General features: G+C 41.8%; 1 protein-coding gene across 1 annotated transcript in view; it reads left to right on the forward strand.

The window, feature by feature from the left end:
* The window catches only part of SPEF2 (sperm flagellar 2), a 126,178-nt gene that overhangs the window by 37,071 nt on the left and 75,179 nt on the right, over nt 1-13,928 (forward strand). Inside the window, exons 10-12 of the mRNA XM_066618176.1 lie at nt 1,924-2,092; nt 9,513-9,732; nt 11,801-11,931. Coding sequence (XP_066474273.1) covers nt 1,924-2,092; nt 9,513-9,732; nt 11,801-11,931 — 520 coding nt within the window. The remainder of the gene's footprint in view (nt 1-1,923; nt 2,093-9,512; nt 9,733-11,800; nt 11,932-13,928) is intronic.

A 13,928-nucleotide genomic window follows, 5' to 3' on the forward strand; every position in this document is an offset into this window, starting at 1 on the left:
GTCCTGAACAGGTGGGAAGATGGGATGCTCAAAAGGGAGGAGGGTTGTGTGGTTGGTGAAGGATCCAAGTCTGTGTTCAGCTTTGACTTCCAAGCTACAATGTTTGCATTTCAAGCTGTGCAAAATAACAGCATGAGAGCACTCTGTGTTATGGGACATTTGACTGTTCACAGCTTAGGTTTGAAGCCTAAATGGTTAATGTCACTTTTGGCCATGATATCACTTCCAGGTTAATCACACACTTCTGGTCCTGATAGATTGTCATTCTAAAATGCGGGTCACAGTGCTAAAAAATGAGAACCACTGTGGTGGTTTGCTTGGCCCCCACAGTGGTAGCTGTCTGTCACTTGGGGAAGACTTTGGTGTATGCAAGCTTTTGGTTTATATATTTTCTTGATATAGTTTGCCTTTTTATTATGTATTATTTCTTTTTTGCTTTTAATTTATTGCTTTCCGATGTTTGATTGTACAGTGGGCCCCCGATATCATGGGAGATTTTCTGTGGACCTTCTGTAGATGCTGGAATCCATGGGGGATCCAACATGGCACCGTAATTACTGACATTAGGACTCTACCAGGCCCTCCAGAGGCCACGCTGGGTGTGCAGCGCACTCCATCGGCCTCCCCACTTCCTAAGAACTTCTCTCTGATGCGATCAGAAGCCACTTCCGGTTTGCGGACATGACTTCCGGTTCGCAGATATGACTTCTGGTCATGTTTTGGAGGTGTTCTGAGGCACAGTGAAGCCCATGACCCACTCCACAGGTCTTCCGTGGCCTAATAACACCTCCTGAACATGAGCAGAAGTAGCTTCTGGTCACATTGGAGGTCCTTTGAGGCACGGGGTCGGCATCCGTTGTTGGTGGAATTCGTGGATGCTGAGCCCATGGATGCCAAGGGCCGACTACATATATTTTTTAACTGAATGTGAGTTGCCTTGAGAGCCTTGTAGAGTTCAGTGGCATATAAATACCCAGAAAAATACAAAATAAGTAAAATAAATTGTGGCAAAGGAGCACAGCAGGTGAATTTACTGATATACTCCAACCAAACATTCCTCTCCATCAAGAGTGAAGAATCACTGGCTCATGAGCCAATGTAAACTCTTCCTACTTTTTCTCATCTTCTGCAACTTCTCCTACCAAGTGCTCAGCACCTTGACAGGGCCGTATTGCAGTGGCTGTTGGTGACCTGAATGTAGGTGACCTAAAGTAAAGGAAGTGAGCAGGGATGAAGTTTGGAACCCAGATATGGCCCTGAAGCAAAAGTCACTATTCATAAGATGAAAAGCAAGGCAGGTTTCAACTGGACTGAATAAGCCAAGAAACTGACCAGGAAGCAGATGTTATGGGATGGGAAGCATTAAAAGGAACAATCTGAAAGTGTAGTCAGGCAACCTGGTGCATTCCCTTGCTAGAGTTAAGGAATTCTATTAATCTATGCTACTGATCCAACTATGTACCTGGATGTGGAGTGGGATTAATTCTAGATCCACCCTATCCCTACCCCTGTAGCCCCACAGCTGAAGTTTTTGTCCAGCAGTGTCTACTGCCTGGTCTGAAAGGTCTCCAGTCCCCTCTTCCAGCCCATGGCCATGGGGGTTCAGGGATAGGTACCGTGCCGGTCCATGTTGGTCCTTGCTCCAGGCTCTTCTTAAAATGTCTTAAGACTTGTAGCGGAATGGCTGCTGCTTCTTGTCATGGCAAAAAAGCAGTGGCCACAATCCTGGCTAGAGGAAAATTGATGATTTGGCTGAACAGCTGTGAGTGAGTATTTTCTGTTCATATCTGAAGAACTCTGCTCTCTGCGTGTGACACCTGGGCTCACTGCACAGGAAAATAAAGCTCATTTTGTGTATTTGATGTTTCTGAAAAGTGTGCTTCTTTGATCTGACCACAGATTTGTTTTGCTTGTTTTCTGCAGCTTAATCCCAGTAAAGCTGATGCGTGATTGGAAGGAACTATTCCTCAAAGGAAAACCAATATATGAGCAAGCTGAGATCGACCCTTTGCCAGCTGAGCCAACTCCGGAACAGTCTATAGAACTGGACAAAATGAATTTGCTAGATGAAAAAGATTATGATGAATATAAGGTACTCCCAACTGACAGGGCCTAGTGGAAGAACATGCACTCATGACTGCCACCTTTTGCCTTTGACACTGCATATATCTCATTGGGCAGTTCATGCTAGAATTTAACACACATTTTCGCATGGTTAAATGTACTTCATATTCCGCTTCTCTGGAACTAGATGATATCTTGAATCACTGCCAGTTGGCAAGGCTGTTCTGTCTGTCATGAACTATTTTATTGTTCTGCTAAAAGTGCAGTCACATCAATATGTAAGGCCACCAAAGTTGTGATCAGGGAGAACGTAGCTACTATTTAAGCAGAAATTAAACTGTAGTACATTCCACTGTGCTAGAAAATGTAATACAAAGGAGTCCACAAAACCGAATGCAAAATAAACACATCTTCCTCAAAATGAGTAGTCTTGTTTCATATAACCCAATTGGTATCTGACAGAAAGCAACTGGTAGATTAGTTCTTTCTAGTAAAAATTCTTGATATCATGAGATCAGCTTATTTTACTTTCTCTTATATATAGGGCAGTTCTGAGAAATAACTGTTCTCATTATCACCTCCATGAAGGAATCTGAAACGAGAAAAAGAAGAAGCTAAGAACACAATGTCTCTCTTTTCTGTTCTTCAAAAGTAGATTTTGATTAACTCATTGAACTCTGAATAATCTATCTTTTCTGATAAAAGTGTTCTATGGAGTCACTTTCCATATTTCACCACTATCAATTTTGCTGTCTTGGGGAAAAAGGATTCCTCCTTTGTAGATCTGGGATCAACCTATTTGAATTTGTGAAGTATTTTTTAATATTTTCTTTGTGTTTAGAGCTCTATGTACAGGTCTCTCCTTTGAGGGGCTTACAGACTAGATATTGATATAAGGAAGACAATGGAGGAAGGGGCTGAAGACAAAGATAAATGCAGGAAGCATGTATGATTGTTTCAGTCGCATGTACTTATACTTAGTTACTTGTACCATCTTAGCAAATAGCCTGTTTTTAAAATCTTGTTTGGGAAGTGATTACCACATGTATTTGTTCTTTGTGCCCACATCCTGAACCAACTTGGTACATTTTATTTTGCACTTAGTAAACTTTTGTTAAGAGTTAGCATGCTAGATGTCTTGCTGCAAAATAATTCAGTTCTTTCCTTGAAGTTGAATGTCTGCGCATGAAAATTGTTTACTTGTTATATAACACATGAAATAGATCAGTGGTTCCCAAACTGGTGGGCCACGACCCACCAGCCAGGGAAGCACTCCTCTCTGGCCCCTTAAGTGGCGGGACAGGGCAATGGCAGCTATATGATCCCCAGGATCACGTTTCTGCTGGGGTCAGAAGGATTTTTAAATTTTTACTTACAGATATCAGTGCAAGCCTCATGGTTGCCTCTGTAGGGTTCCCCAAGCAGCAGACTGAGTAAAAATAGTGATTAGAAAACACTTCCGGTTTAACAATAGAAAACTGGAAGTGGTTTCCAATTATTATTTTTACTCAATCAGAGGCTTGGGAAGTCCTGTGGAGGTGTCCATGGGCCTTCCCGCACCCCCAGAGGCTGGCTGATGTCTAAAAAAAACAACCCTTTGGACCCTAGCAGCTGCAGATCCTGGGGATCAGGTCATTGCCCCCCCCCCCCCACAAACACTTAAGTAGGAGTTGTCATTCCCCCCCCCCCCCCATTCCTCAGTAGGAGTTTGAAATACCACTGAACCACTGAAATAGATGGACACTGAAATTAGGAAGGACAGCACAAAATAGAACTGCTATCAGGGTAACTCTCCAGATCAATAGTTAAAATAGTGACTGGGTAGTCTTTCCTCTTCCGTTTTACCCCTTGAGTCATGGCTGCAGGAGTACACACTGCTGCCACAAATCTATTTTTAAGCATGTAATCTGTGGAATCAAGATGATAAGTGGCACAAAGTCACTTTTTAATTTTAGCAGAACACCATTTTTTGATAAGGCTATGAATGTGTTGTGAACACATTATATGAACAGCTACAGTTACAGAGAAAGTGGTGATCGTCATGCACTAGTTACACAAGGATCAAACTTTTATCTGGAAACCAAGCCCTCTGAAGAAGACAGTTGGATTTTCCTAAAACAAGTTAAAAACAAGAAATCCTACTGTAAGATCACTGAGAACAAGGAAACACTAGTCTAGAGTTTAGGTGAATAGCCCCCTAAACATAACTCTGAATATGACTTTCCTTGGAAGAGCGCATGTTTAGGGGGCTATTCACCTAAACTCTAGACTGTCTTCTTCAGAGGGCTTGGTTTCCAGATAAAAGTTTGATCCTTGTGTAACTAGTGCATGACGATCACCACTTTCTCTGTAACTGTAGCTGTTCATATAATGTGTTCACAACACATTCATAGCCTTATCAAAAAATGGTGTTCTGCTAAAATTAAAAAGTGACTTTGTGCCACTTATCATCTTGATTCCACAGATTACATGCTTAAAAATAGATTTGTGGCAGCAGTGTGTACTCCTGCAGCCATGACTCAAGGGGTAAAACGGAAGAGGAAAGACTACCCAGTCACTATTTTAACTATTGATCTGGAGAGTTACCCTGATAGCAGTTCTATTTTGTGCTGTCCTTCCTAATTGTCCTTCCTAATATCCCTCTTTAGGATATAAATAACCTCCATAATATAAAGGATTAAGTGGGCCCTCTTAATCTGCGGGCTCAGCACCTGCGGATTTAATATCCACGGGTGCCAAGCCGGTGGCTTGAGAGCTTCAGAGGACCTCTTGGATATGACCAGAAGTGTCTTTCAGTCATGTCCAGGAGGCCGGGAGACCATGTCTCCCAGGTACGTAATTGTGGCAATGAACTGGCTCTCCATGGATTCCATTATCTAAAGAATTAGATGTCCGTGGGGTGTCCTGGAACGGATCCCTACTGATACCAAGAGCCTACTGAATGTAGTCTAGGACTGGCTACCATGTTGGATTCAGACAATCGTAAGTCTCAAACACAGATCTGTCTTTTCTAGGCACCTCACTCAAACTGGGGATATGGTCACTCACCTTATAGGCGATGGCTGCTCTAAGCCTATCCTTTCTGTCAACCTCTTTGTTTCAATTTATACATGTTCATTCTGCTCTTGAAACGTAGATGGCTGCAGTATCCAATCCCTACTATCAATTGAGGTGTTTCTGGTCAGAGCATTGGGAGGAAAGACCTCCCAGGGTGGGCTATGAGCAATCACTGGAATGGTTTGCTTGTCATAAGTACGCTGAATGAACTTGCATTCAGCGTACTTGAAACATGCAAGCCACTCCAGTGATTGCTCATAGCCTACCCTGGTTCTGTTCTCTTTATTTGCAAATGTGATATAGACCAAAGGATTTTCGTGAGAGAAAGTGAGATATGGCAATGCAGAAAACACCATTCCACATTGTAGTATATTTTCCCTCTGTAGTACTTTTTCTTTCACTTCCTATTGTATGTTTCAGCATGAAACAGGAACGAAAGAATATCATGTGCAGAGATACTCTTGGCTACCAAATGATACTCCTGCCTGTTCAAGAGGAACTGTTATAATATCAGCTTCTGGCTCTCATAGCTCATCTACATCCTGAGTTCCTAACCAGGAAGACATATGGCAAGTTTCATTTACAATCTTGCCTTGAGAAACGAAGACCATTTCTAAGATTACAATATGACTTAGGGCCCAATCTTATCCAACCTTCCAGCACCATTGTAACCCCAAGATAAGGGAACAAATCTTCTCTTACCTTGAGGATGCCTCTGTGACTGCCCCCACCACCACAGGATGCAGTGCACACTGTTGGCACAACTATATCAGTGCTGAAAAGGAGTGATAGGATTGGGCCCAAATTCAACCTTTGATTTTCATAGAAGGAGAAACAGAATAGACAAGACAGAGGGCCAGTTCAGACAACACACTTACTGTCCGATTGGCTCCCCATGTTAAAAGATATGTTGCAATCACCGCATACACATGTTCTGATCCCTCCCCTTACTTACTCTCCTCTGGAAAATATTCCTAACTGCTTGTAGGAGTGGTTTCCCTAAACTGCTCCCCTACACATGCTGCTAAATCTCTTTTAAATGTAGGTTGAGCAGTATTAATAGAAGTTTGGTTCAGATTAACTGTCCCTTCCCATGCAATTAGGAATACTACTACGGAAATGTGGAGAAGTGAGGGAAAGCCAGGATGTGTGTGTGCCACAAATGAGCACATTTTTAAAATGCAGGGAACTGATTGTTCTAGCTCTAGGAAAGCCCTCCAGAGGGAACTGGAGCACAGCTGTCAGAGGTTTCAGGTGGGGCTGAGTCTGGCCCAAATTGAATCTAGGGGGCCTGCATTGAACCTGAACCGCAGTTGTAAAATCAGCAGGTAATCTGACTCCTCCTGTAGTTACTTTCTGATTCAGACAAACCATAGTTTATCATTACATCCAAGCAAGCAAACTATCATTTGCACATGGCCTCCAAAACAGGATTGGAAATCATAGTTTGATGCTGGTTTTCAGTCCTACTTCTAAGGGCTGGTTTGAAACATAATGGCAAACTATGGTTTGTCTGAACCAGAAAGTAAATTGAGCATGTGCCAGTGGAGGACGGAAGATGTGAGCAAAAGGCTTGGTTCCAATCTTCCAAGCCATGTTTGAATGGATGCACTATAGAAGCCCAAAGAGGTTGTCATTTGGCTATTCTCCAGTGTGGTCTACACACTGAATTTGGTGAAAAAGTTCTTGAGACTGCAACATGAGATACCAAAGATGTATTTTCACTGCTGTCGTAGCCCCTTTTGTTCCTGAATATACTACAACTGTCGCATGTGGATGTTGCTCAGTATGTCAAGCCATTCTGCTGATGTTTGTTCACTATGCTCTCTCACAAACTGGGCAGAGTTGTGGTGATTTGGTTAAAATACTTGGACCACCTGGTTAACTGCTTCACAAGAATAGCTTTACACATGGAGTAGCTTCCATATCAGTGATTCTCAAGCTCCGGGACCCACTTTGTAGAATGAGAATCTGTCAGGACTCACTGGAAGTGATGTCATGGCTGGGAGTGACATAATCAAGCATGACAATTTTTAACAATCCTAGGGTGCAATCCTACCCACATCTACCCAGTCCCATTTACTATCATTGTTAATAGAATACACATAGTAGCCTGTTAAAAGTACAGATCTGAAATATTTCCTCAAATGCAGTCACATACCATGGTAGCATCAAGCCTAATATATTTAAAATATAGAAATGAATGGGGACCCACCTGAAATTGGCTTGCAACCCATCTAGTGGGTCCTAACCCATAGTTTGAGAAACACTGTTCCATATGGTTATATAAAACAGCCACCAGTGCTGTTTGCATGTGTTAATCAGACTTAAGCTTGTTATTCTCGAACAGAAATATTTTATGCCAAAAATTTGAATGTCACATAAGTTGAAATAAGTCTAGATAAAATTATGTCATGGTACTAGATTGATTTGCTGTCTGAAACAACACTGCTCTAAGAAACTCAGCTGGAATTTGTGAACACTTACTGTGTGCTACAAATCAACTTCTTCCAACCTTTCTTCAAAGATTTTTGTGATGAATACCAAATTATGGTTGCTAATTTTAATCAGCTTCATTATTTCTTTATCACAGATGTACCAAACAGGTTTTGAATGTACAGGTTGAGCCTCATTATTCGCGTGGGTTCCGTTCCAAGCACTCATGTGGCAAAAAACGCACTATAGCAAATCAATTTAAAAAAACAAAGTTTCTTTGCTCTGGTGATTTAAAAACAGCCTTGCTGACCTTTGTGATGTAAGATAAGAGTCCTTAAGAAGACAGTCCATCAGTCAGTCATCCTCCAAGCACTAAGAAAGAAAGGTGCTTCACTCAGCCCCTCTGTTCACCAATGCAAAGTGTTCACCTTTCTTTCATGTGCTCAGGGGGAAGGGAGGGGTCACCTGTTGAGAGAAGGATTGATGAATTGTCAGCCAGCTGCCCTCTCTCTCTCTCTCTCTCATTAAGGAGGCTATTGTTAAATGATTATTCAGTTTTTTATACTGATTTTAAGGGGATGCATTTTTCCCCTTCTCCAGGGATCAGCACATTCCTTCTCATTTGCAGTGGCCATTTGTGTTGAGTCAAATCGGTGTATAAAAAATCCATGAATAAATAGGCTGGACCTGTAATGGCCAACTGTGCTTTATTGGTTTTAATTTAACAAATGGGAGAATTTTCTTGTGACCTACATGCACTTAACAGTCTGGTAGTATGAAATATTTTTCCACTCTTGTTAGTTGTCACTTGACTTGGATCAGTGCATTTGGGTTGTCTGTTTTATCTTACTTACAGACCCTGTCCAGAGCCAGAGATCTGCATTGCCCTAGGCCTCAGGCCAAACCAGAATTGGGGCATCCAGACAGCAGGCCACAAAAACATATAACAGGATCTTTCCATTTCCTGCTGCACTGGAACTGGAGTTGTGTTAAGGAAGTTTCTCTTGCCCACATCATCATTCCTCCCTTTTCAAAATATAGGATGCCCTTTTACTTCATTGATGTATTCTGGAACAGCACAGGAAGATGCAAATATAGCTAAGGCTATCATAAACCATCCACCTTCATCGCTTTTATGTTCACCTCCTGGAACGTGATCTTGGATTTGAAAAAGCTACATGCTTCCCTATGCACACTGAAATCTAAAACTGCCAGCACTTATTTCAGTGTAATTTTTTGTATTTAAATGTAGGAAATGGTAACATCATATTCTTCATCTAATATGATTAACTAAATCAGACTTAGGATGTGAAGGATGGCAATGAATGTATGATTTTAGTAAATCATGTCACAAGCATCAATTAAGTTTCTTAACACCAAAAAACTTACCCGTTGGTGTCTGAATTTTAAACAATTTACTAGAATGCTCTTTTAGTCATTTTGTGCAAGATGTTTCAAGCTGTTTGGTTAATGTACACTAGAAATTTCTTAGACACCTTTGATTTTAAATGTATTCTTAATTGTATGCTTAAGTGTAGGACTAATGTATGCTTAAGTAAACAATTAAAAATCATTTAATCATGTGATTGAGTCTATTTGATGAGTATTTATGGCGGTAAAGGCAATTTCAGTGGTAGCTAGTGCTTTCAGAGCAGTACCATCAAAGCCAGTAGCAGGAAGATTGCCAGTATTGGAAAAAGAATGAGGCCTGTAATTCCGAAAGTTCACACTAAATTCTTAGTGTGATGTTGATCATGTTATTTTTCTTCTCTGTACTTCAGTACTTGTACAAATGGACAAGCATGTTTTTATCATGAAAGAAGATTTTTGAATGTTAAGGAAGATTATATAAACAAGCCTGGGGAAAAAAATTAATAGGTCAGTTTCTTAAGAGACAGGGAGCCGTAAGGGGGGAAAATGTTGACAGTTTTACTTTGTAATTTGTCTTGCTACAGACTATGACAGAAGAGTGGTGCCCACCTGAAGAGATTAGTGCAAATAAACCTCTACCCAATAACCCAATACTGGGCCATGTGGTTCATCGGCTAATGGAGATCATCTATCCCCCAGCACCTGAGCTGCCTCCACCTGTATTTTTTCCATTTCCTATCAAAGGATGCCTTTTGGGGAAGCTTAATAGTGGGAAAACCACCTGTTTAAAATTCTTGGAAGAAGGTAGGGCTTGGGGCTATTTTTTTTCCTAACCTGTGGAATAATTTTACTCTCTTTTATGCTCAGTTTAGAAAACTTGTGGCGAATCAGAGATAACAGAGAGTGGATGAAGGGATGCTCTTTTCCTTCTCACACAACACCCAAACAAGGGAACATCCACTAAAATTGAGTGTCGGGAGAGTTAGAACAGATAAAAGAAAATATTTCTTTACCCAGCATATAATTAGATTGTGGAACTCCTTGCCACAGGATGTGGTGATGGCGACTGGCCTAGATGCCTTTAAAAGGGGATTGGACACGTTTCTGGAGGAAAAGTCCATCACAGGTTACAAGCCATGATGGGTATGTACTGTTGGAGATTAGCTGATCGCTCATTAAGTGGACTGGATAGGAATTTTTTCTGTCATCCAAATTGGCCGTGGATGGCAGATTTTTCATCTACCCCAGACTGGCGAGGGAGGAAAAGTGTTCAGTAGGTTTCATGCATTAAAAATTGGTTACTTGTGTTTAATAAAATGGCCCAAGTTAAACCCAAGTACAATCTGGTGTCTTCGTAGGGGGTTGCGAGGGTAAATAGAATGCCAGATGCAAAGGAGTGGCAGCAAGATGCATGTATCTTGTGTGCTCCCTGAGGCATCTGCTGGGCAGCTGTGAGATACAGGAAGCTGGACTAGATGGGCCCTGGACCTGATCCAGGAGGGCTCTTCTTATGTTCTTAAAAGCAAAAACAAATGGAGTGCAAGGTATCAGTATCTTACAGAATTTGACTTGTTAAATATGATCCAGATAAAACTGAATGCTCCTATCGACCTTTAAAGTGAATAGGGTTGAAACACTAAGGACCCAATCTTATCCCCTACCAACCCATGGCACACTGCACCATTGACAGAGTTCATGCTGCATGTTATGGGGGGAGGACCAGAAGCCCAAGAGAGGTAAGTAAAGCTTTTACTCACCTCCCCATAGGCCACCTCGCGTCCAATAGGTCTCCTCAGACCTATGCCAGCTATTTGGTATAAATCCAAGGAGACTCATAAGGCAGTCCGACTTGGAGAAAGGGGGATAGGATCGCAGCATGCAACACTGCTGCCAAGATCTACCCTTTACCCAGCCTATTCTTGGCCCCAAACCACCCATGATCCTTCTCCAAACTGCCCCAGCTGCCAACCTACCTGTTCTAGCAGGGTGGCTGGGAGCCATTATTACACACACAGGGCTTATTCCCATTTGCGGAATAGGATTGTGCTGCCAATGAATGAAGCCACTACCTATGAATCTACTACCCACTCATAATCTTCTTATACTGTATTATCTCAATAATCCCTTCTGAATTCCCTGAGATCCATCTTCAGAATCTCTCTAGTACAACCATTTTCAACCACTGTGCTGTGGCACACTGGTGTGCCACGAATGGTCCCCGGGTGTGCCGCGGGAATTTGGGAGAGGGTCATTTATCAATAGGACCATTAGGGAATGTGAGCCCCCATTAACAGCACAGTGTGCCTTGTCAATTGTCAAAAAACTGATGGTGTGCCTTGACCATTTTAGTGCCTTGCCAGTGTGTCAAGAGATGAAAAAGGTTGAAAATTACTGCTCTAGTATATGACACATGTGAACATATGAAAGTTTCTTATGCTGAATCAGACGATTTGTCTTTGCCCAGTGACTGACAACAGGTCTCCAAGGGCTCTGGCAAGGGTTCTTTGTTGTTGTTGTTGTTGTTTTTTAATAACTACCTCAGATGTAAGGTATTCAACCTGGAACTTTATGCATGCAAAACATGTGCTCTATCAGAGACAGCCCAATACAACATAAAATCATAAGCCACTGTCCCTTCCTATAGCATGGAAGTGGCTTCTGGTCCACCATTTAGGAATAATTAGATGAGGACACAATCCAACAGAAACATCTTCAGTGTAAGCCCCATTGCAGTTCATAGGAGCTCACTAAAAATGTCTCAGTAAGTACACAGTATACCTAGCAGTCAGCATTCATGTGATAGCATTTGCCAGTGTTCTTTGTGTCATCTTAAAATATAAGCCTATGAAAGCTGGGTTTTCTCTTGTGTCAGCTTGCAATATACAGGTATTATCTATTGATACATTGATTGCAAAAGCTGTCGAAGCCTTCCACAACAAAGAAATGCAAAGTGAAGCAGATCTGATAATTACACCGGAAGAGCATTTCCCTAATCAAAAGGAGGTAAGTACAATTTTGTTTTGTTTTGTTTTCAAAACTATGTGGAGCAGTGAAGGGCAGAACATTTGGCAGCCCATCTTAACGAGTGTTTTCAAATGATTGCCTGCTGTATGTGTCCAAATCAACGGGCAGCCTTTGATCTGTTTGTGTGTTAGGGATTGACAATGAGTATCAAGGCAAGTTCAAGACATTTTGGTTTCTAAAGTACAAATTCTAAATATCAACTTCTCCCCTGCCCCCCTCCATACATACTAACAATGTGGAACACAATCTACTGAGAAGTCGTCCTGTTCAAGCCTCGCTGAGCTGCACAAAATTTGCCATGCTCTGTGCAAATTCTGTTAATTTCAGTGGGTTTTTGCCCAGGAAAAGTTCATGCGTAGATTGTGCTCCATGATCTGGATCCATCTGTAGCAACAATGACTAAAATTTGCTATCTGAGACAGCCACCTTGCCTTTGTTGGTACTCAAGCGCTAGAGATAATATTCACCTTGCTTGGGATTTAAGATAACTCCAGTGCCAGGGGCAAGAGTTGGGTCTGAAAGAAAAACACGTCAAAAGCAATCCCATATTACGGAAAGGTTCAGGACGTGTGATCGTATCTTACTGTCTTCTTGAGTCATTGCAACATTTTCTGTTGTTTGAATTTTGTGCAATGTTGTTCTGATGTGCATTTTATTCTCCTGCTGTACTTGGTTTTATTCTTGATTAGTTATCCATAATTGTTCACTTTTCTTCCTCTAAAGCCATCTTGTTGATATGCACAGAGGTTCCCACTGTGCAATCCTGCCCTGTGTTATAAACTTTGACTTCTGCAGTTCCAGTTGGTATCACTGGTGCAGCAAGACAAAGCAGCAGGAGAGAGATGTTTGCAGCCTGTCTGGATGACCATCAGTTCTGCATTTTTCTGTAGGGTCTGCCTGCTGCAGCATACAAAGTTCCATCTGATCTAGCATGCTGCTTCCTGAATCGGCCAATCAGAAATGCCTCTAAAAACCCATGAAAAGGGCTTGGCAGCAGTAGTGCTTTCTGGCTGCCACCTCCTAGGAACTGGCATTCAAGAGAGATGCTGCTTCTGAATATGGAGATTCCATATAGCCCTCAGGACTAGAGGTGTTTGTTTTTCTTGATAACTAAATAGAAACACAAAACACCATGTTTTTCAACCACCTCTATCCACAGCTAATATGTAAGGAGAACTGGATTGTGTATTCAGTTGTGAATAAAAACACAGAACCTTACATTTTGCATTTTAATTCAACAAATTAAAAAAAAAACACACATCCACTCATGATTAATGGCCGTTGCTAAACTTGCTCTCCACACATTTGTCTGATCTTTTTTTGAAGCCAGCTGAGTCAATGGCCATCCCCACATCTTATGACAGCAAATACCATAAATTAATTATTAATTCCATAAAATAATTAGTGGATGAAGTACTTGCTTTCTTTTGTCCTGAATCTGTTGGCACTCAGTTTTGTTCCATAATCCTAAAATCTCGAATTTTGAAAGGATGATGAATTAATTCTATTTTGTCTTTCTGCACAATGCATCATTTGATAAACCTCTGTCAGAGATGACTGCATGGGTGGGGCCTGATGGGGTACATTCTGGGGGCCCTTACAAGGACCCATGTCTGGCTAACCCCTGAGGTAGCTTGGGTCTGCTGCTGCTGTTTCCCACGGTCACTCAGGCAGCCAGAGCTGACAGGACTGTTCTCGAGATGCTGGAGAGGGAGCAGCAGCAGACCTTCTCCCTCCCCAGTACCATTTTACAATTTCCACTTTTCAAAGAGGATTAGTCAAATTCATGAAAGAGAGTGCTATCAAGATCCATTAGCCATAGTTGAAGGTAACCTTCCCACTTCAGAGACAGCAGATGCCTGGATGCTAGGTGCAAGTGGCAAATGACAGGGAGGCTTCCGCTTTTTTGTCCTGCTTGTGTGCCTTCTGGATGAATCTGGCCAGTCATTGTTGGAAACTCAATGCAGGGCAATGTG

The sequence above is a fragment of the Tiliqua scincoides genome, chromosome 2 (genome assembly GCF_035046505.1).
Source record: "Tiliqua scincoides isolate rTilSci1 chromosome 2, rTilSci1.hap2, whole genome shotgun sequence".
In the NCBI taxonomy this organism is placed as follows: Eukaryota; Metazoa; Chordata; class Lepidosauria; order Squamata; family Scincidae; genus Tiliqua; species Tiliqua scincoides.